This window comes from Arvicola amphibius, chromosome 6, assembly GCF_903992535.2.
Source record: "Arvicola amphibius chromosome 6, mArvAmp1.2, whole genome shotgun sequence".
Classification (NCBI taxonomy): Eukaryota; Metazoa; Chordata; class Mammalia; order Rodentia; family Cricetidae; genus Arvicola; species Arvicola amphibius.
In genome coordinates this window covers 121365533-121389921 of record NC_052052.2, presented here as the reverse complement: position 1 = coordinate 121389921, position 24389 = coordinate 121365533, and the positions used below count along the sequence as shown (strand labels likewise).

The window sequence follows — 24389 nt, the reverse complement described above, 5'->3', positions numbered from 1 at the left end:
ATTGCAACCAGGCTTTACTTTAAAGTTGTCCTCAATCACTCACTAGCATCACGGACTTAGGCTGACACAAGGGTCTTTGGGGCACTTTATGTGAATGAGTGCTCTATGTCTAGCTAGGTACTGACATGATGCAACTTCCTTGGGAAGCATGTTGCCACTACAAATTAAAAGGTCTTTTGTGTATTACCTTCTATCCCCTGCTGCCTTTATTTTACTATAGACAAAATGTCTAGGCGTTCTTTGGCTATCACACTAAAGTAACTGTTCTACTTTCATAGTATGTGGAAATCACACTAGCTGATCATTCTGAAGAAGAGCTGGGGGATTCACATTATGAAAGTATGGGTAAGTAACAAAGCAAGGGGGTCCAGCAACTGTTTCTGCACGTGTGCTTCTTTACGACACTGTTGCAGCAGTGGAGAGCTGCTCTATTGGTGAGAGTCACTACACGGTTGTTCCACTGCATAGCGGCTCACATCTTTTGTTCCTCTTGCCTCGTGCCTTTGATTTCTAGTTAAAGACCATTCAAAGCATACCCAGGAGCAGGTGTTCTTATCTTCAGCAGCTGATCTGAGAGCCAGTTTTCAGTTCATCTTTCACCTTCAAAACCCTGCAAAAATAATTTCTTTTAATTCAGTATTTTTTAATATTTATTTATTATATATACAATATTCTGTGTGTATGCCTGCTGGCCAGAAGAGGGCACCAGACCTCATTACAGATGGTTGTGAGCCACCATGTGGTTGCCGGGAATTGAACTCAGGACCTTTGGAAGAGCAGGCAATGCTCTTAACCTCTGAGCCATCTCTCCATCCCCCTTAATTCAGTATTTTTGACTTCATCTCAATTGAAAATACCATACTTGCCTAGAGTCTCTATGTCAGGGTTTCTCAACCAATGGGTCACGACCCCTCTGAGGTTGAAGGAACCTTTCATGGGGGTTTTCCAAGACCATCAGAAAACAAAGATATTTACATTACAATTCATAATAGTAGTAAAATTACAGTTATGAAATACCAATGAAAATAATTTTATGTTTGGGGGTCACCACAACATGAGGAACTGCATGAAAGGGTCACAGCATTAGGAAGTTAAGAACCATTGCTCTATGTGTTTGTGTGTGCATCTGTTTGACTATGTGCATGTGTGTGCATATATTCGTGTGCTTGTATTATACTCATGAGTGTGTATGCTCATTCTCTGTGAGATTGTAAGGTGAGGAGTTATTTATACCCAGTGGCCTGATATGATGGGTAGTTTTAACTGTCAATTTGACAGAATCTAGAATCATCCATGGCAGAAGTGTCTGTGCAAGGGCACCTTGATAAGGTTATCTGAGGTGGGAAGACCCACCTACTTATAGCTGCTACCATTGTCTGGGTTGGATCTCGAAGAGCGTAAGAGGAGGCCAATACCTAAGTATCAGCTTTCATTCATCACTCTGCCTCTTGACTGAGGAAATTATATGAATAGTTGCTTCAGCATCCCATCTTGTCTTGAGCAGCACCACGGGGGACAGTTTACTTGATCTGCGAGCCAGAATTGTAGTGGTACCAAAAGAGTTCCACAATAGCCCAAAATGGATTATAACAAAGGTTTATTTATTTGAGGATAAACTCACAGTAAGGGTAACAATCTGTAGTCCTCATCGTGCACTGGGAACTGAAACCGAATCTAGCAGAAAAGAGGTTCATGCACGTTTTTCGTCTGCACTTATAGTACATGAGACCAGGCCCAAAGTGGGCTTGGCTGAAGGAGCTACTACAACACTTCCCCCATTTTGTCTAAATAGGAGCGTTCTAAGACTAACACAAAATATATACATAAGAACAAATATCAAGTACTGTCTAGAGAAAAGAAGAGGTAAAAACATACATAAAAATTAGAATTACAACCAGCATGAATAACATCAAACAAGAAACATATGCTAAATGTTTCATAGTTATCCTAGCCTAAGGAGTCTGTCTTATATTAAAGATGGTTTGCTTAAGTCATGGAGTAAAGTAACTATAACTATCTAGTCTTCAATTCCATCAAAGACCTGAAAATGGAAATAATATTACCTGAGTAAACAGGAAGTACAATCAAGCAACTTTCAAAAGGTGTAAAACATGACAGAGACAACCAACTACCTAGGCATTCACCCAAAGTCTCATTTGCAACACTGGGGCAACCAACTTTGGCTAAGGTTTAGAGTATCTGACAGACCATTTGCAGAGGCAGGAAAATTTGAAAATCTGTCTTACCCTGTCTTGACAAGGTTTGGCAGTCTTTTTGTTTATATCTTGCTTGTCCAGTCTGGACACCATGCATTTTGTCAGTAGTCAAGGCAGGGCCAGTTCTTTGCTCAAAGGCCAGTTTGTGAAGAAGAAAACAAGCTTCATGTGGAGTGTCTTTGGTGTCCAATATTCTCTCGGGAATAGATTGGTGTGCCAGGAACAGTTGTATCTCATGTCGACAGAACCCAAAGTTGTTTAAATGCTATATTCTACAGTTCTTTAACTTGTCTGAAGACTACTTATCTATGCAGAATATAATCTCTATGCATTTAAAGAACCTGGCTAGTCTAAATATAAGTATGACAAACATGGATGACTATTGACCTGTAATTCTTAATACCAATACAGTTTAAAGACTAAGATTTCTTATTGAAAAATTAAACAATCTTAAAACAAATGTGCAGCAAGTGAGAATAATGACCTAAAATATAAACAATATATATTAAGTATTTTGTTCAGAGGTAGAAATGTATAGTGCAATATGATTAATATATCCTCAAATTGCATCAGTACACAAAATATCTTAAGCAGAGGTAGAAACATACATGTGTACAATATGGCAAAATAACTTTGCATAGGTGGGAAAATATTGTAAACAGAAATAGAAGCATATTCAATATAACAAATATAATTTGAATCAGTATACAAGAATATATACCAGTGTAAATTGTCTATAATAGCTCACAAGTATTTCACTAATTTACCTATTACCTCATCCCATTCATTTCTTTTTTTTTTTTCAAAAGAGATCCCTGAGCCTATTTCATTTCCACCCCCAGCCCTATAGCATTTATAACCAACCCCTAATAGAAGTCCCTAACCCTGAGGATAAACTTTGTTGGGAGAAGGGACATCGTTTTCTAGAATTACTTCTAGTTGTCATGGGGGCATTGTTATTTCTGTGGGATTCTGTAAAACTACAACAATGGTTAAGTTACAAGATTGCTGTCTGGTACAACTGCAGATAGTTTCTGAGTAGTCAGTAGGGTTTTCCTAAAATTCTTATTTGAAGTTCTGGCCAGAACATTGTAAGAAGGTGCACCATCTCAGCAAGCCAAGTTGAAATAATCTTCAGCGGTTTGTAATCTAAACCCTATCTTAAAGTGGTGCTATCAGCATAATGGCATCAATTCAACCAGGTGAAATCATTGTTGTAGGGCTCCATCTTCTTCCTGGAAACTTCAAAGATTACTGCAGGAAAATTTATTGTGCATTGTGGAAAACTTAGACATTATTTATATCAAAATGGAAAGTTTGCATTTCTATAGACATATATTTATCAAAAGGTACCATAGAGACAAAAAACAGGTATGGGGAGAAGTAAAACTTTTGAAAGCAGAGGTTTGATAACAGTAGTCCCTAAGTTTTGTCTTCCTCTGGCCTGTACTAGGTGGTTTCTGATATGAGACAGAAACTCTAAATTTTTTTAACAACATGCTTGGATTTTGAGAAGGATAGCCACTGTCCAACTCCAAAGCCAGCTTTGATTTTTAATAATTGGCAGCTACCATTATATGTATATAAATAAGATCTTATTCTGTCGAGGATATTAGTATCATAAGTCAAATTTCTCTTTGCTTGGTGATTCTTTCTGGGTAGGTATCTTTTCTTATTTAATGATCTAGATGTCCAAGATCTCTTGACTTTTTGAAGATGGGTATTTTCTTGTAAAGACAAAACCAGAACCCTGCCCCAACCCTTATGAGGTTTCCTTACACTGTGGATGAACTGTCATTTCTCTTTATCAAAAGGTTTCTCTTTTTTAAACCTAATCTTGATTAATTTGGATGGTATTCATAGCTTTTCTTCTCTGTGTTTTATTACCATTGGTTAATAAAGAAGCAGCTTTGATCTATGGCAGGGTAGAATAAAGCCAGATGGGAAATCTGAATAGTGTTATATAGAGAGTGTAGACAGAGTCAGGGAGACACCAGAATCATACTGGCAAGCCACCACCTTGTGGCAATACACAAATTAATAGAAATGAGTTAATTTAAGAGTTAGTTAATAAGAAGTATGAGCTAATAAGCTGAACACTGTTGTACTTAATATAGTTTCTGTGTGATTATTTGGTCTGAGCATCCGGAAAATGCAAGCACATTCTCAGCTTACAAATGGCACTAATGTGGACCAGCTACATCAACATAAAACCTGAGAGGAATTCTAGACATAAAAGAGCAGAGTTAAGAAAGCATGGCTTCTTGGTAGCAACACTTTTTTTCAGGTGGGCTCTGTTTGCTAGAGGTACAGTTCCTTTAAGAGAAGGCTACCTGACTCAGCCTTAGCAGAAAAAAAACTGCATGGTCCCTTTAAAAAGTAGGTTCCTGATTCATGCTGGTCCTGACAGGGAGCACTTAACTGGAGTCTGTGAGCAGTGTGTTACAAATTGCTTAATGGGTACATAGAGCTATTGCATCCCTGGAGCTGGGGCAGTAAGCATGGCTCACAGAGCATGTGAACATACCTCTGACATGTTGGACTGAGCAGAGCAAACAGGCAGGGCCATGGAGTTGGTCCTAGCCACACCCACTTAATATTTTTAAGTAAAGGTCCTGCTGGTCAGAAAATAATTATAGATATGCAATAAGGACAGATTAAGACAGAAATCAACCTCTGAACAGGTCATATATAATGTGTTTTTAAAAAATGCATGTAGGTTTGGGAGAGAGCAAAAAAAGAGTATAGACAGTTATAAAAAGAAATAGTTTAAAAAAATAAAACAAATTCTTTAAAGAGACAGTAAAAGTAATGTAAAAGAGTAAAGACAGTCATAGTTTAAAGTAATAAAAAAATAAGCCATGTAATATAGAAAATACACAGAGAGTCTAGATTGTGTATATCATTGTGTTTTCTTTGAATTTTTTTGACTACAGAGAGACATTTGATTCTGGTAGCTGCTAAGTTAAACCAACATAAAGGTATCTTGACTTCAAAATTTGAGTCTAAGGATATGCTATTTTGAAAAATAGGTTCTGCTTTTGTTTCTTTAAAAGATGAGAACTTACAGATTCCTTCCAGGCTAATGTGGCTTAATGGAACAAGACCCCCAGAAGGTCTCCATGAACCCTAAAAATGCTTCACCCAACAAACAGCAGGAAGCAATTTGAAGAAAACAATGTCCAAATTCCAAAAATGATTGTTTATAAATGTTTATTTTCATTTAAAGGGAGTTAATTATAAGTGATTAATGGTCTTGGTCAATTTATAAAAAAATAAGGGAGATATGATATATAGATGGATACATTGCATTGGTACGGATCTCGGTCTGTTGATACAAATTTAAGATCAATTTTGTTACACTGTGTATATGTATTTCTACTCTTGATTAAGGTATTGTGCTTGTGTAGCTCATTTAAAAATGTAGTGTATAGTTAAAAAATATAGGTAAATAGTCATCTATAATAACCAAACTTTTAGTCATTTTAATTAGATTTTTCTAGAATACAGAGATATATTTCAGTTAGATAATCTTCAACACTTCAAAGACCTACAGAATATGGCATTTAAAAGGTTTTAAGAACTTAGACTTTTTTTGACAATGAGACATGTCTGCTTCAGGCAGCCCCAATGTGCTTCAAGAACTTAATTGGTATTGAAGAAACTTGTTATGGAATTTGCCTTCAATGTGACAAGGCTAGTCATTTGGGCAAGAAATTGCTCTTGCCTGGCCTACTTTATGATATGCTATATGAACTGGACCTGAAGGACCCAAAGAAAAGTGACTGCTGAACATTTCAAAAGAAGGGGTGGTCTTTCAGGATTCCTGCCTCACAGCAGAAATTGCCAGGCATTCTGCAGAACATAGAAGAAAGTGACTAACAGACTGCCAATAGAAGCAAAGCAGTCTTTCAAATTTCCTGATTCATGGAACAGTTTGCCAGATACCAGATACTATGGGCCTTTGGGCTAAAGATGGATGTCCCAACATGGCAGAAGAACTTTGGGTGACTGTCCAGGCAGTGAGATGTCTCTGATTCTAGATTTGAAAGTTGCTTACAATGCACTTCCTGTTTACTTAGGTAATATTATATCCTCTGGGGTCTTTGATGGAGTTGAAGACAGATAGTTATAGTTATACTTTTCCTTAGTTACGATAAAAGATAACTTAGATATAAAACTGTAGACTCACAAAGGAATATTGTAACTGTAATTCTTTCTTGATAACTTTTATTATATATAATTTTACTATGTTAAAATTAAAACTTTCCTTTTATTTGGACAGAAAAGTGGAGATGATGTGGGATTCACCTCTGTATTCTGTGAATATGTTTTATTACCATTAGTTAATAAAAAAAGCAGCTTTGGCCTATGTCAGGGCAGAATAAAGCCATGTGGTAAATCTGAACAGAGATATAGCGAGAGAATAGGTAGCATCAGGGAGATGCCATGTAGCTGCCAAAAGAAACACCAGAATCTTCCTGGTAAGGCACCACATTGTGGCAATAGATAGATTAATAGAAATGGGTTAAGATGTGTTAGTTAATAAGAAATCTGAGTTAGTAGGTCAGACAGCATTGTAATTAGTATAGTTTCTATGTGATTATTTGGATCTAGGTGGCAAGGAACACTAAAAGCAGTCTTTGTTTACACAGAATAAACCCTTTCTGCTGAAAGTCACTCTTGTCAGGTAATTTAGCATAGTAACTGGAAAGGTAATAAAGACAATGGCTACTTCATGTTTGAGGTAACAGTGCATTTCATATGTGGTAGCTCTTGGTTTATGGTTTGGACTTACAAAGCACATGTCTGAAACATCACTCACTGTTAATCCCGACTGGTAGCAAGCATCTGTGTGACTCAAATGTATGAAAATTGTGTCAAAACTGTACATACCTATACTATGTCTCCTTAATAACCCTGGCATAATCAATTCATATCTTGAACGGTTAGTCCTTTCATCATCCTGAGTTTAAGAAAATTAATTTTTGGTTTTTCTCTTAGGCGAATTGTACAGCATGACTATTTTCAAACCTGATGCTGTACTCAGGAGAAAAAATATAGAAGCCAAGGAAAAAGTAAGTTATACTTACAAAAAGTTATTCAAATTAATTGCAAAATAATACCTTATGATAAAATAGGACGCACTGGATTGATATTCCTAGCTCCCTCTAAAGGAGATTGCTTATTCTGTCTTACCAAGACCCTGTCTCCTCCTGTATCATGCTTGAATTAACTGCTTTACCACCACTGCACAGAAACTTTCAGGATTTTAGATGCTATATGAGAGTGTTATAAATGTTCTTTTTTGTTTAGCTATTAGTGATGCAATATTGTTATAAACTCACATTAGCTTGCTTTTTCTTGTATATTATAAATGATGGCACTTTTCAATACATGATAGTTTAAGAAGCCGTTCAGTGCTTTCTTCTTGACCCAATGTATGTATGTATGTATGTATGTATGTAATGTGTAATATGCACCATATAGAAATATTTATAAAATATACTTTTCACAGTTCCTTACATATATGTGAAATTGATCCTAACTCAGATGGGCAAACACTTCCTGTAAAACGTCAAAGTGACTATTGTCTTCTTTCTAGTTTTTTATTTAGTATATTAAAGTGTTCCTTGTACTGATAGTTTTCCACCTGTTTGGTTAGGTTTTGTTCCTAGGCATTTTCTTTTTGTTTTAATAAGGTTTTCTCTGGTTTTGGGGCATGGGCAGGTTGGTTTGTTATCAGTGTAAGTGTATAGAAATGCTAGTGATTTTTTTTAATGTTAATTTTGCGCCCTGCTACTTTGCTGGAGTTTGTTAGCTCTAATTTCTCTTGTAGAGTCTGCAAGGTTGTTTTAAGCATAAGGGCATGTCATTTACAAATGGGGATGACATGTCTTCATTCCTATTTGAATTGTTTGGTTTTTTTCTCATGCCTTCTTGCTTTACCTAATATTTCAAGCTATAGACGTCTAGCATTACATTGAATAAGAGTAGAGATAGTGGATACTCTTGTGTTATTCCAAAGTTTAGAGGCAATTCTCTCACTGTGTCTGTGGATACCATAGTGTTGGCTGTAGGTTCTCCATAGAAAGCCCTTATTATGTTTGGATGTGCTGCTTCTATCTCTAGTCTCTTCAGGGATTTTCTTATAAAAGAATATTTTACTTGTCAAAGTAAATATCTACTCTGGTTGAAATGATCATGTTGTTTCTGTCCTTTATTCTATTTATATGCTTAATTATACTTATTGATTTATGTCTGTAGAATAAACCTTGCATTCTGTAGTGAAATCAGCTTGGTCATGATGTATGATCTTCTGCATGTATTTTTTCAATATAGTTTACAAGACTTTGAGAATTTTTGTGTTTATGTTCCCTGGGGAAACTGATCTCTAGGTTTGTTTCTTTGTTGTGTCCTTATCCTGCTTTGGTATTAGGGCAATACTGGTGTTAGAGAGTGACTTTAATAATAATATTCCTTCCATTTCTATTTTATAAAACAGTTTAAGGAGCATCAATATTTGCTCTTCTTTAAAGATTTAGCAAAAATCAACTGGACCTGAATTTGTATTTGTTTTTGTGTTATTGCTCCAATCTTGCTGACTTATGGATTCATCTAAGTTGTTTATATTTTCTTGATTTAATTTTTGTAGGTAATACATGTCTAAGAAGTTATTTATTTCTTCTAGATCTTCCACTTTTTGAAATATAAAATTTTCAAATAACTCACTAATGCATCTTTGTATTTCAGTGGGATCTGTAGTAATTTCCTCTTTTTTATCTATTCCTATGTTTTCTCTCTCTTTTAGCTGTCTTGGTAAGATTTTACTCATCTTATATTATCAGAGAACTGAGTCTTTGTTTAATTGATTCTGTATATTTTTGTTTAGTCTCCATGTTAGTTTTATCTATCCTGATCCTTATTATTTCTGGCCATCATTTAGATTGTGCTTAAAGTCCTACTGTAAGTTATTTTCGTAAGAAATCTCAGGTGTTTCTTTCTTTCCCTTCCCCAGATACTTGCGTTGGAAACATCCATAGCTCTAAACTTTCCTCCTACACCTGTCTTAACTATATCCCAAAGATGTTGGTACATTGTGCTTCCACCATCATTCGTTTCTAAGAACTTCTCAAATTTCCTGTTTGGTTGATTCAATGACTCATTTACATTCAAGGGCATATTGTTTAGTCTGAATAAATTTATGTAGTTACCATCTTTTCCTTGCTATGGGTTTCTAGTTTGATGGGATCTTATAAAATACAGAACGTTGCTTTTATGTATTTTGTGAGTCTTTATTTAAGACCTAGGATGTGGTCTGTTTAGATACAGTTCCTTGGCCTACTGAGAAGCATGATCAAATTAATTTTTGAACTCCATTAGTGCTTGTTTTGCAAAATTTGTGGCTGAACTTTTGGTGCATGCGTATTTGTTATTGGCATATATTCCTGCTGAATCATCACCTTCTTAAATCTCTTTAAGAAATATATTCTTACTAACTTTTATATACCTTATCAGATATCAGGATTGCTATGTCAGACTGTTGTTTCTGCTTCCTTAATAAATTGTTTCTAATCATTTGACTCTCAGTCTATGGATGTCTTTACTAACGAGATGTGTTTCCTGGAGATAACACATCATGGGGTCTAGTGCTTCAGTTGAGTTATCTTTTAAAAATGGAAACATGGGAACAAAAGAAGCCAAATTAATTTTGAACATAGTTGAGAGGTACTTTTAAGGTTCAATATTACAAGTAATTCAGACAGTTTATGTATATGTGTATTTTCTTGGAATTATGTTCCTATTTTCCCTATCCTTTTATGTTAGCATTTCAAATTGTAATAAAAATATTTTGAAATCTTTTATTAAAGTTTTAAAAAGATGGATTTCTAGGGAGTATCAAAGGAAACTTTTTATGCATTTATGAACCATTTCAAACTCTGCAGATTTTCTTGTATTAAAACTAGGTAGTTATTGAATTCTGAAGTAAATAGCTCTAATTTGTTTTATGTGTTTCTCTGTGTCATGTTCGCTTCTGACCTTATCTGAATTGAAGATTACCAACGAAGGATTTATCATAGAAGCACAGGACAACTTGTTTCTCCCTGAAGAGCTAGTGAGGGAGTTCTATATTCATTTAGCAGACCAGGTAAGGGAGCCCTTAAAAATCCACCATGCAAGCCGGTGGTGGTGGTGCACGCCTTTAATCCCAGCACTCGGGAGGCAGAGGCAGGCGGATCTCTGAGTTTGAGGCCAACCTGGTCTACAACAGCTAGTTCTAGGACAGGCTCTAGAAACTACAGGGAAACCCTGTCTTGAAAAAACAAAAAAAAAATCCACCATGCATTCATTTACATATTTACACACACATAAACACACACATTCAAGTACGGGGGTTAGATTTTTATTATAGAGTATAAAATCAATAAATCTAACTAACTGAATAAACTTTTGGTGCCTTGATGATGTTCACAATTGGGTGATGCCAATGAAAGCAGTAGCACCCAGGCAAAATAAAATGGTTTGTTCTTAATAAGACTTCTTTCTACTATGTTCTCTGTAAGTGAATAACCAGTTCTCTTCCATCAATTTTTAGACTTGGCTGAAAGTACTCCTTTCCATCTGGTAGGTAGGGGTGCTATAGCCCACTTTTTGTCTGCATCCTTTTTCTAAGGCTATACTCCAGCCAGTTGTCTTCTTCCTAGAAGAATGCGGTAAAGGTGGTGTTCAAAAACCTTTAAATGGGAGGTGTGACTTTGAAAGGGAGATCTATCTTCTAAAAACCCTCTGTCAATGTGATGGGCAGTAAATACATTTGGCTATTTGAATTTAAATTCATTCAAACTAAATAACATTTAGAAATTGGAGTCTTACTTATACTACCCACATTTTAGGTGCTCAATAGCCATATCCAGGAATATTGTTAGGGAGTGCTGAGTGCATTTCTCATACAGAAAGCTCTACTGGTCAGCACTTTGATAACTGACGTACCATTCTAGCTATCCCTCTTGGTCCTAGCTTCCACACATAAAAAAATAGATTTTTTTTGCCAGCTGTGTTCCCAATACCTGTGTACTTTTAAGAAAAAACATCTTAGGAATGTTACTCAGAAGCTATTATCTCACTCAGATTTATATCACTGTGATCAATGTATCCAAGAAAGTCAACTGAAAAGGAAGACAATTTAGTTTGGGGGCATGACTTAAGACATTTTATTCTATAGTGGCCTGGACCTATAACTTTATTGTCAGTGGTGAGGCAGATTATCATATTCAGGAGATCATGGTAAACTAAACTACTCATTTCATGAAGTCATGAAACAGAGTGATTGAGAGGACATATCAGAACCCTGATAACTGCTTCAAGAAAATACCCAGTAACTGAAAAGTCTTCCACCTGAGTGTCTCATCACTTTTAATAGCAGTCACTTGTTGATGACCAAGCCTTTATTTAGCACATGGCCACCAGGGGACATTTTGGATTCAACTGTGACAGTTACTGAATTAGACACTCTGGGGATTGAGCACAAAAGATCTCCTCTCTCTCTCTCTCTCTCTCTCTCTCTCTCTCTCTCTCTCTCTCTCTCTCTCTCTCTCTCTCTCTCTCTCTCTCTCTCTGTGTGTGTGTGTGTATGTGTGTGTGTGTGTGTGTGTGTGTGTGTTCTTTGAGGATTTTTGTACAATGTATTTATTCCTTTCCCCCCTTTCTCCCAACTTCTAGACTTGCCTCCCCTTTCCTACCTACCCAACTTTGTGTCCTCATTAACAAGACAAAAAAAACAAAAGTCATCAAGTTTGTTTGTGACACCATGTATAAGACTTGTTGGAGATGGGAGGTGAACACAAAGTCCCATCCTTAGTTAAGAAGTTATTACCAATGACAGCTATTGGGAGAGATCTGGTTTTCTTTTAACATGGCCTTTGGACCATGCTCCAGTAAAAGACTTCCAAGAGTATATAAGCAGCTGAAGGTATATTTAACTAGCCCTGCAGATGAATTTACAACATGCTAGTGTCAGGAAGTAGTTGTCTATATATCTTTAAAAATTATGTTCTGTTGACTGTAAATGTCTGTTGTGCCAAAATGTTCCTGCAAGCAGGTTTATAAGGGTAACATAGCATTGCTAATGACCATGAAAAGGAAGATTTCACAATGGCCACCATTTTCATGCCCCTGAATTAGGAGCCTGATGGAAATAGTTTCTCATCTTCTTTTGTAGCCCGACTTTGAAGAGTTTGTAGCTTTTGTAATAAGCGGCCTAAGCTGTGTGCTCCTTACATCTCAAGGAGAAGAAGAAGAGATTATCCAGGAAGAAACTCATTCATCTGAGGAAGAAGAGGAAGAATCACCTGAGCATTCAGAAGAGCCTCACGTTAAATTTGCCCGCATGGTGGTGATGAAGAAGAAACGGGACAGGTAGCTAAGGCCAGAACTTTATCACTTATAAGGTGACAGAGCATAATGCTCAAATGTCTCAAAACCTAACGTTTATATGTAGATACTGTAAGTTTTCCTTTCAGTTAATCTAGAATATTATATGTTCAGAAAATGGGGAATTTTCATGAATGTTTATACTAAGAAAACTAGAAAGGGAACAGCCTTTCTTGTTGACTTTTCTAAGCCTGGTCCACAATCTGGCCTCATTTTCTCAGGCCTTGAGGGTATATTGGAACCATGCACTGTCCCAGTCAACCCTGTCCATCCACAGCACTGCATGTTTTCATCCATCATCTAGGCTCTGTATTTTATTTAAGACAGTTACTGGTATAAAACTGATGGTGACAAAACATATGTACATTTTGGTAGTAAATTTCTAAATATTTCAAAATAAGAAAACAATTTTCAGAATGTCGGTTTTAGGTGTTGTTGTCTGTGACTTTTATTCTGCTAAAAACTGAGAGCCATCGTTTAATACACAATTTTGCAGAACGTGTCCAAATGAGTTTTGTGAGCAGAAGACTTTGTAGCTTGGTTCCCTGATGCTCTGTGTCCCAGTACTATTCCATTTTCTGTCAGAGAATTACAGGATGATTCCTCCTTGCTGTAAACAGAAGTTTCTGTCCCTCCCAGGCATGCAGCCATTCAGTGCCAAAGAAACACACACAGAAGCTTTTATGAATTATAAACTGTTTGACCCATTAGCTCAGGATTATTATTAACTAACTCTTACAACTTAACCCATAATTTTTATCTATGTTTAGCCTTTTATCAGTGAGACATTTTCTTCTTGCTTCCTCTGTGTTTGGCTAATACTGACTCTGCCTTTCCTCTTCCCAGAATTCTCTTAGTCTGGTTATCCCACCTATATTTCTTGCCTGGTTACTGGCCAATCAGAATTTTATTAAACCAATATGAGTGACAAATCTTTGTAGTGTACAAGAGCATTTCCCACAACATCTTGCTTTATTAACTGTGAGTTTTTCTTGTGGTTTCTGGTCACTTCATATTTCTCAGGTAGCAGGTAATTCTAGAATTTGTTTTGTTATTGTATTTCTGGGCCTAGAATGTAAAGCCTTCTGCATGCTACCCAAGTGCTCTACCGCTGAGCAAGGTTATGATGCCATTTAGTTTAAAGTTTTAAGCAGGATAGAACAACAGAAATGGGATTCAGTGTATGCTTAAGGGTTTTGGAAACAGTGGGAGTTATTTTCAGAGTGATAATGTGTGGGGAGAAAGAAGTTCTGCATTGTATTATTAAGATCTAATCCATTAATATACAAGTTTTCATATAAGTTTATACCTTAACTTATAATAATCTTATGTTATATTTTGGATTTAAACAGTTTGCAATGCTATTTGGAAAGACAACATATAGCTGAGTTTTGTGATGTTGAGGATGATCCATCTAGAGTTTCTAAATTCATTGACATCTTATTCCCTGATTTCAAAACCATGAAAAGCATGAATATACAAAGGACCGTGGCATTACTGAGACCAGAAGTCTATGAGGACAGGAAAGGTAGGAAGGGAAGCACAAAATACAAACTTGGGGGATAGGATTGGAATGTTGAGTTATCACTTTTTCAATAATAGTGGATAAAAACCTCTTTAGCTGAAGAACTTACAAATGATTTTCTAATCTGTGACTTGTTAGAGTCTGCCTCACCATTGCCAGTACATTTTAAAAAGGAGCCAGGACAACAATCTCATGTTGGTACTCCCTCAGCACAGAGCACTGGGAGAGGTTGATCAGTAGTATGACCTGAGTAAGATATTGTACCGGGTCTATTTTATTTGTAAAAATCAGAAGTCTAAGATGAGAAAGCATATACAGAGTGCCTGAATGTTGGTCTTTATTGGCTCCTTTGTTTTCAGTACATAGTATAGCTCTTGGGCTCTCATAGCTAAGCTATCTAACACTGAACTACAGTCCTATTCCTAAGTTTTGGACAATTTAAAACCCATCCCATCATTATGCAGCTGAGCAAATGCCACAAAGTAAGAATATAGGTCCTAGATAATACTATTCATCCATTCATTCACTCAGTTATTCATTTTTTATGCCTGGTATCTGGAAACACCATTGGCATTTGTATAGGGATACAGTATCAGAGATATCATCAAAGAATACTGTATTATAACCATAGACCTATTTATATTTGGGGCCCACTAATTTTATTTTTAAGGGTATGAGTGCACAGTTCATCACATGCTATATTGTCAAATGCTTACCCTCACTCTTGGCCTCTAGGTGTCAGGGATATCCCTCCCAAGCTAAATTGTAACAACATGAATGTCTCTAGGCATTGGTTGTCAAGTGCCCTGAACAGGACTGAGAATCTTTGAGAAAGCTATTATGTATCTGCCTTGGGGGACATGTACATTCTCCCTTTGCATCCATGTACGCTGGTTTCTTTTGCTTTTTCTGCTTGTATGAGCTGAAGTGTCTGTGTGGTGTAAATAGGAGCTGATGTTGAAGAGGAGCAGTGAAGCACATATCTTAAAGCAAAAGTTCATTTTGTAACATATTTGCTGCATTTTTGGCCATTGATTAAGGAAATTTCCACATTTTAAGCGACTTAAGATGAATTTTCTGTTTTGTGGTTAATGATTTTATTTTGCACTGCTAGGGACTGAGTTGACGGCATATCTTATTGTAAATAAATGTTGTCTTGTTTTTTAAAGGGACTGCTTTGAGAGCAATGTTTCTATTATAATGGCGAGAGGGGTAAATTTATCTGAGTTCTCATGCTACACTATTATTATTTTTTATCTCTATTTATTTTGTAACACATTTCTGTGATTTTCTTTCAATCTCTGACTATTGAGCAGTGTCTTGCTTAATTTCCATGAATTTATGAAATTAATATATTTCTTTTTATTTCTAATGTCATTAAGTTACTTCAAATTGTAATTAGCATGATTTAAATTCTCAGGACACATACATAATTGTTTTATTATCTATACTGTAGAATGTTTGCTTATTACATAGAAGAATGCCCTTTGTTTCACTTCATGATGCGAGCTAAGGATATATTTGGCTTTTAATGTAATCCAAAAGTTCTAATTTTTTTGTTGACCTCTGAACTTTGCATAAAATAAGGAAACAACTCTTTAATAGAAATTAAGTGTATAATGCACATGATCTTGTCCTTTATTTCTACTAGAACTAGAAATAAATGTCTATTGTTATCATGCAGTCTGAAGTACTTAGTAGTCAGAATTCTTTGAGAGAATTATCCCAGAAATTTAGGGCTGACATTGAGTGGTTTTCCCCAAGTGGAGGGAAGATACAGCCTAAAAACCCAGGACTATGATAAAAAGAGATTATTCTCCTTAAAATTGTCTCTGTTATCTCACTGTTCAACAAAACTGCATGTTGATAGTCTTTTCTGAGGTCTGCTGGTGTGGTCCTTTTAAAAAAAAAAACAACAAAGAAAACTCAATTCAAAGCAATCAATAAGAAGAAAATATCACTAAGAATACACATAGGTAAAGCAGAGAAAGATGTTGTACTGTAGAAGGGCCATATGAAAATATAGCTTTCTTGACAATAAACTTGGAATTAATTAGCCCAAAATTCTCTAAAAATTTGAATTATAAAAGTTAACACAAAATAATTTTTAAGAATGACAAACCAAAATGGTCATTTTTATAATAGTTATCCAACCATTTCATGAATTCTTTCCATCATCTGGTAACTTCTTCAAATTCCTTTTTGCTGTCTTAATGTCTCCTAGTTAAGTTTAGTTACGTTTATTCCAACTTGTTTTATCAAGCTATCACGAATAGTATTCTTTCCCTGACTTTTTGTACATATGATTGTAATTTGCTAAAGAAAGGATATGGATATTTTATTCTTATTTTGTATCCCACTATAGTGTTGAACGTGATTTTGGGATGTATAAATTTTCTACTGAAGTATTTTGGGTCTTTAATTTGTTATACTATATCTTAGTTAAATAAAAATACTTGACTTTCTTTTTCTTAAAAAATGTTGTCTTGTCGCAGACAATTCATTATTTTTCTATTACAACTGTGTACTCTTATATTTGATAATATGGTAGAATACTTTAATTTTTGAAGCTTGACCTAGGCTTGCATACCCTGTTTGCTTTTTGTGTGTTCTTAAGCACTTTTGTGTCGGTATATTTGTTCTTTCTTTTATGATCATCTGGCTTGGGTGTCAAGATAATGTGGAAATTACAAAATGAGGGAAAAGAAAGTCTTCCCTCCCAGGTTTTCTGGAAGACGCAGAATGTTATTCACTTCAAATGTTTCCTAAATGCTTTCTGGGATTTGTTAGAGAAGTCATCTGGTCCTGGAATTTTCTGTTTGAGGGGTTTTACTGGTTTTTGTATTTTTATCCTTCTTGATTTTTTTTTTATCATGGACATGCTGCTTTTTTAAATTAGTAGGCTTTATGATTTAAAATGCTTTTATCAAACAAGAACCTACTTCACAGCTTCCGTGTGCACAGCTGTCTCCCTTTTCACTTTTCTTGTTTTAACCATCTTGTATTATTATGATATATTGTGATTAATGCCGTAATACTAGTGCTATGCCTAAACTAAGTTCATAGTGTTATGAAGGTTCACTCTTAGTTTTAAATAATTCAGGTGTGGAGAGAAACACATGATAGATCCTATTGCAGATTACGTCAGCGTGGAATCTCAGGTCTGAATGTCCCTGTGCTCCTCTTTCTTGTGCATACCGTACAAGATCTGAGCTCTTTGCTGGCTTTTCAGTTTGTCTTTGCAGAACCATGCCATTTAAATCGCAGAGCCTACATCCCTTTCAGACTGACCACTTCCTCTTGTCAGTGTCCACTAGGGTGCCACATGTCTTTGAAGTTTCATAGCTCATTGCTTTTTAATGTCGAATAATATTCAGTTGTAAGAATACCCTGGAGCTCAGCAGGTGACTTATTGGAGGACATTTTTCCCAGTTTCAGTTTCTTTCACGTTCATGAATGAATGGCCATAGACATTCTTACAGAGGTTCCTGTGTTGACATAAGCTTTTAGTTTGACTAGGTAAATAGCTGGGACCCTGATTCCTGGATCATGTGTAAAGGTGTATTTTAACTGTGCAAAAAACTGCCAGAATGTATTTCAATGTAACTGTATTATGTTCTACTCCGCTATCAAGGAATAAGAGCTCTTCTGAGCCTGTGTCCTTGTCAGACTTTGTACTGTCGATTTTCCTCTGAACTAGTAGACACTAAATGACACCTTACTCTTGTCCTTACTTGTCCCCATAATGTGTATGTGGCTCAGCATTTTTTGGCATGCATACTAGTGATGCCTATGTCTTCCTTTGTGCCTTTATATTTTTTTAGAATTAGCTACAAGAGTGGATATCAAATGTGCTTGACCACAATGAGATGCTTAAAACTTCAAATAATAAAAATGTTCTAATTTAATCATTATATGAGATCTTTAGCTTGTATCTCAGTTTTGTTTTCTTATTAATAAACTTTCTGGTTTCTTTGTGTATTTTGGACCAAATTACTTTTCATATAAATATGAATATTTTCTTATATTTATAAATATTTTCTCTGAGGTTTTGTTGGAAGATTTTGGTGGCAACGTATTTTGTAGAAATATTTTAATATAATCCAATTTAAATGGCATATTACCATCATTTACATTCTTATAGAACAATTATAGTTAAAACTGATGAATGTGTACCATGTTTGTAATTGGCTTTTATTCTTTGTAATTTTTTTGGCTTCTTTCTCTTTTATGTTTCTTTTTCCATCTTCTTTCATTTTAAATGAGCATTAAAAGATTTTCCCCTCTTCTCTCAGCATATTGTAAGAAACTAATTTATTCTTCTCACCTCAAAAGTTTGAGTGTGTATGGTGACAGTCTTTAAGAAAACTGTTCAAGTTAGGTGATACCATAAAGGGGAGTTTACACAGGAGTTAATGTAGGATTCTACAGAAATGTTATCATGATATGATGGGACATAACAAGTTGCTTCTCTCCACTTGCACATACCCAAGACAGACGATGTGAGTCCCTACAAATCCACAGGAAAAGTGTACATGTCCCTAAGCTGGAAAGGGAGACCTCAGTGGCAATCAACCATTGCCTGGCATGTTGATCTTACATTTCTGTAAGAACTTCTAAAACAATGAGAAAATACATTTCTGCTGTTAAATCCACTGAACCTCTGATATTGCCTCAAGCTGATCAGAGCACATTTCAAATACGCTTTGCTAAACACATCCTAGAGGCTACCTTAGTCTGAAATCTCCATCAATAGCTAATTGAAGTCTGCCTTCATTTAAAAATGAAGCTCATTTTTAAAAAATTTAAATTTATTTGTAATTTATGTATATAAATTTGCATGTTTGTGCACAACCTACATGCCTGTTGTCCATGAAGCCCAGACGAGGACTTCAGAGTTTGGTTGCTAGAGTTTCACAATTACAGATGATCATAACTCAACATGTAGGTGATGGGAACTGAACCCTTGTCCTCTGCAAGAGCAGCAAGTGTTCTTACCTGCTAAGCTGTTGCTCTAGTGTTTATATAACCCTATGCTTTTAATGGGTAACTCAAATATCAGAGAATTCCAAGTTCATCTGTGCTGCCACTTCTGACCTGGCAGCAATTTGTTTTATTCAACCCTTGACTGTAAGAACACTACAAAATACTGACACTGAGTGGAGGGCCTGAAAAGTAAAGGCTGTTACTGCCTCTTCACTTTTACTCTCTTGTGTCTCTTCTTTTACAATGTACTAACATTCCTAATGCATCATTTCCCTTCTCCTGGAAGAATGTCTTAAACATTTCTTCTAAGTCCTACCCATTGATGGGACATGCTTTCTGTGTTTCTATGTCTGAGAATGTAGTCAGACTTCCTTGTCAGCTACAAGCCCCCAAATAATAACACTGAAACTTATTGATTATGAAAGTTCTTTAGCTTAGGCTTGTTCCTGACTAGCTCTTATCACTTAATTAACATGCTTCTATGAATGTACATTTTGCCCCGTGACCTTTTACCTTTCTTCCATAATGTATGTCCAACTTTCTCAGTGTCTCGCTGGCATCTCTCAAATGCCTAGATGAGAACTCTAATCTTCCGAGTTCCTCTCTCTGCCCAGAGTCCCGTCTAACCTCTCCTGCCTAGCTATTGGCCATTCAGCTTTTTATTAAACCAACCACAATGACACATCTTCACACAGTGTAAACAAGTACCCCACAACATCAGAATGCTTTTATTTGTACTCTTCTTTTGATGCCTAATTTCACTAAATCTAGGATTCTAGGTTGCCATATTATTTTCAGAACTTTAAGTAGTATCTACTTTCTTACTTGCACAGTACCCAAGGGAACAACAGTGTAATTCTTAGCTTGTTCTGTAGGTAAGTTTTTTTGGATCCTTCCTCAAGATTTTCTTGTAATGTTTATTTTTCTAGAATTAGAAGACAGTATGCAAAGGTGTAAATATTTTTGGAATTTACTATATTCTGTGTCCTCCACCTTGTAATAATTAATTAAACAATATTCTTAGCTATTATAATTTTTCATTTTTTTATTCTAGTTCTTTCTTCTGGTTCTTTATTTCTGGTAAAGCTATTATGGGTTTGCTTCACTTTATAATTGTCCAACAGTTCTGGTACATAGTCCTCTGTTTCTTCATTTGTTTCAGATTTCAGTTTGGGCCGTTCTTATCAATGTATCATTGACTCAGTAGTTCATCTTTGCTTGTGAGAAAACTACAGTTTTGCTGATCCTTTAATGCTTCTAAATCCTGTGTGTACCAGCTAGCTTCAGTGCCTAGTTTTTACTCTTCATACTCCCCACCTTCTTTCTATTTTGCTGATCTTGTCAGGAGCTGGGCTGTGTTGAGTGTTTGTGCATGAGTTGGCTACTTCAGATTTTCAGTTTAGGGTTACTTGGGTTTTCCTAAGAACTCTTTAGATAGTCTGTAATTCTAAACTGGAAGCTTCTGCATGCACTGAAGTTCTAATGATGGTCTTCTAGGAGAAGAAGCACTCGATCACCTTCTAATAAAAGCTAAGGTTCTATTGGACCCAAGTCCCTTAACAGAACAATTCAAAGCCTCTCTTAGACATAACCTTTCCCTGTGTGAGACAGGGAGGCCAGACCATGCTACAGTTGTTTGACTGCCCTTTATCTAGATTGCATAAATCTATGATAAATTGGTTTCTGGTTACAAGTTGTTTTGAAGAATTTTCTGGTAATATTTCAAAACGATTGATTTTTCCCTTGGGCATAGCTTGATACATTCAGTTTTTCAGTACTGCCTGACATCTAATCTTTCAGTGGCCATCTCAGATCAATTGGAATGTTTTAGTGATACTGTGTACAAATACGTTCGGAGATAAATCACTTATAAATAGCATTTATAGCACTGTTAATAAGTTGTTAAACAGTTTGTTCTATTTTAGCTGGATGTGGTAGCTAACTCAAGAGATCTCAGCACCTTGGAACCTGAGGCAGGAAAAGTACCATGAGTTCAAGGCCAGCATGGGCTACAGAGTGAGACTGTCTAGAAACTCCCCACCACCACCAATACAATTGTTCTACTTTATAATTAGTCTCTTCTAAATCTCTTATGTGTTTACATGTAGGAAATAATACATAGAGCTCAGCTGGACCCAACTTTTCAGATATCCCCTGGTGTTTCGTAACTTCTCCTAAGCATTCTATTTCCCTTTGTGCCTGGTAGAGGGACCAATTATAGACAGAATAAATGGTTACAACCAAGTCTAACTTGGTGCATCAGTAGCTTTTATTGATGTTAATTACAGGAGAATAGGCAACTCATGTACTTCTATACCAAGGGAGAGTCTCCCTTCCCCGAATTTGTTAACTACTTGTAATAGAAGTAATAGAAATAATAGAAGTAATAGAAGTAATAGAAGATACATGAGACCCGCCCCCTTTCAGAAGGGGGCGGGTCTCATGTATCTTGTGGACCCCATGGGCCTCCTGAGCTTTATGCGACTTCCCCTGTTCCACCCAGTCTTAATGAAGGTCTTGTGTTGGTGACCACAGTGCTGTAATGCTGAGACAATGGCCATGTCATGCTTGGAGGAGAGTGACACAGTGAGCTCCTAGGAAGAGTCCACTAAGGACGGGGGTGGCAGGGGGCAAGTGCAGTCACAGCAATGGAAAGCATTTTTGTTTGTTGCTTCTTTGTATTTCCTCTGTTTCCTCAGAGGCATCACAGCTCCTTCTCTACATTTTGTACCTCAGCTTGTCAACCATTTCCGTTATCATTTGGTCTCTTCACCATTAATTAGTACAGAACATAGTCTTAGAATCAGATTAAGCCTGAGCATCTTTTAGTTGCTGTGTTTATGGCATTTAAATTAAATCTCACTATCAATTTGTAATTGTGTTTCCTCTTTCTTTTTAAAATTTGCATGATTTTAAGTGCCTCATTTTAATTTAACTGTAAGCATGTATGTATAATTTATACAGTTCTTTTAATGAGTGGCCTACAGATTATATATAAAACAATATTAAAATGATCAACAGTTTATATTTTTTTACTTGAGATTAAATAATGCTAAAAACAAGCATGTTGCTTTCAAAGGCTTTTCATTTGTTCTCACCTTTGTTACCTGTATGCATATTGAACACTTCACCAAAACATAGCGTGATTTTGACTTTTCACTTGACAAAACTGTAGTGTTGGAGCTGCGGGCAGGCTTGCTTTCCGTCCAGTCCGGCTCCCGCATGGTTAGCTTTACACGCGAAATATCAATACACAAATTGTATTCTTTTAAATACTGCCTGGCCCATTACTTTCAGCCTCTTACTCACATCTTGACTAACCCATATCGAATAATCTGTGTAACACCACAAAGTGGTGTCTTACCAGGAAAGATTCAGCATGCCTGTCCTGGTGGCTGGCTTCATGGCAACTATCTCACTGAGGAGAGGCATGCGATCTAGATCTATTAACTTAGGAGAGGCGTTGCATCTGACTGAGCCATCTACCTCACTTCCTTCTTCCTGTTCTGTCTACTCCACCCACCTAAGGGCTGGCCAAGGCAGTTTGTTTATTAGCTAATGAGAATCCTCCATCACAAAACTTGTGAGGAAATTGCTGTGTACTCCATAGACCTTACTTTGGTCCTGACTGGCCAGCAGTCAGTACTATCTCTGTAACTCTCTGTAACTCCAGCTCTGGAGGGATCCTTCACCACTGACCTTTTCTGCCACTGGAACTCATGTGCACAAGCCCATACATAAACATACAGACAGAAACATGATTAAAAGTGAAAATTGGATTTTTTTTAATTAAAAAAACCTGGAAGAACTACTCCTATGATCCAGAATTCCCCTCCTGAATGTAAATGCAGGCAGGAGAAATGAAATCAGTATGACAGAGAGACAGGCATACTCTTGTGTTATTATAGTACTGCCCACAAGAACCAAGAAGGGGAAACAGCTGTCAATAAAATGATGGATGGATAAAAAATGTGACACACAGAGTGGAATAGTATTATCCATTCAAAGACAAAAAGTGTGCCATTTCAAGAATGTTGATGAAGGTAGAGAACATTATGTTAAGTGAAACAAGCCATGCATAGAAAGGCAAGTGCTGACGGTTGTCATTTGTATGTGGAGTCTTAAATGGCTGACCTTTCAGAAACTGAGAGGAGAATATTGACTACTGGAGGCTGAGGAAAATAGTGGAGAGGGCGACTCAGGGAAAATTCTAGAAGTTGTAGTTGTTTCTACATGTCTTGAATATGTATATTCTTAAATACATTAAATACATTTTAGAGCATCTTTTGAAAGATATGATATGATCTTCATACCACACAATTCATCCTTCAGAATCCCACCTCATTTATTTATTTATTTGTTTGTTTGTTTGTTTTGCTCTGGCAGTGGTTAAATGTTATTTCCTGAGGTCACTCCTCCCTTAGTCTCTTCAGGGGTTGACTACAGAGTTTTTCTGAATGCTAAATCCCAGGATACTTAACCCCATACATAAGTGGTGTGCCTTTTGCTTGTGACATATATCCATGCAACTGTGTATATCATATGATCTCTATATGCAATATGTAAGGCAAAGTAAATGCTGTTAGTGGAGGTTGCTCATTTATTTCCCAGCAGCCCAGACCCAAATAATCACACAGAAACTATATTGATTACAACATTATTTGGTAAACAATTTAGGCATCTTTCTAGCTTGCTCTTATATCTTAAATTAACCCATTTCTATTAATCTGTATATCACTACAAGGCTGTGGCCTACTGGTAAGGTTCTGGCAGGGTCTTTCTCCTTTGGCAGCTATGTCTACTCTCCCTATATATCTCTACCAGCCTGGCTATATTATACCCTTCCATAGGCCAAAGCAGCTTTATTTATTAACCAATAAGAAAAAAAAACTTATATAGAAGGGTATATCACAATATCTCCCCTTTTATGTCTAAATAAAAAGGAAGGTTTTAACTTTAACATAGTAAAATTACATGTAAAAAACAGCTATTAACAAAGAATTACACTTAAAATATTTGGTCTATTTATATCTAGAAGTGTCATATCTAATTTATCTTTTATCATAACTAAGGAAAACTACAACTATCTGTCTTCAAATCTATCAAAGACTTAGGTGATATACCATTACTTAAGTAAACAGGAAATGTATTGTAAGCAATTTCTAAAGTTCTAGAATTGACAGAGATGTCATGCCATCTGGACAGTCACCCAAAGTTCTTCTGTAATGTTG

General features: G+C 36.1%; 1 protein-coding gene across 1 annotated transcript in view; it reads left to right on the top strand.

Moving 5' to 3' along the window:
- Nme8 (NME/NM23 family member 8) overlaps window positions 1-24389 on the top strand; it is a 42750-nt gene that overhangs the window by 6043 nt on the left and 12318 nt on the right. The window contains exons 6-10 of the mRNA XM_038335233.1: window positions 279-345; window positions 7221-7294; window positions 10273-10365; window positions 12436-12632; window positions 14000-14175. Of these exons, the coding sequence (XP_038191161.1) occupies window positions 279-345; window positions 7221-7294; window positions 10273-10365; window positions 12436-12632; window positions 14000-14175 (607 nt within the window). The remainder of the gene's footprint in view (window positions 1-278; window positions 346-7220; window positions 7295-10272; window positions 10366-12435; window positions 12633-13999; window positions 14176-24389) is intronic.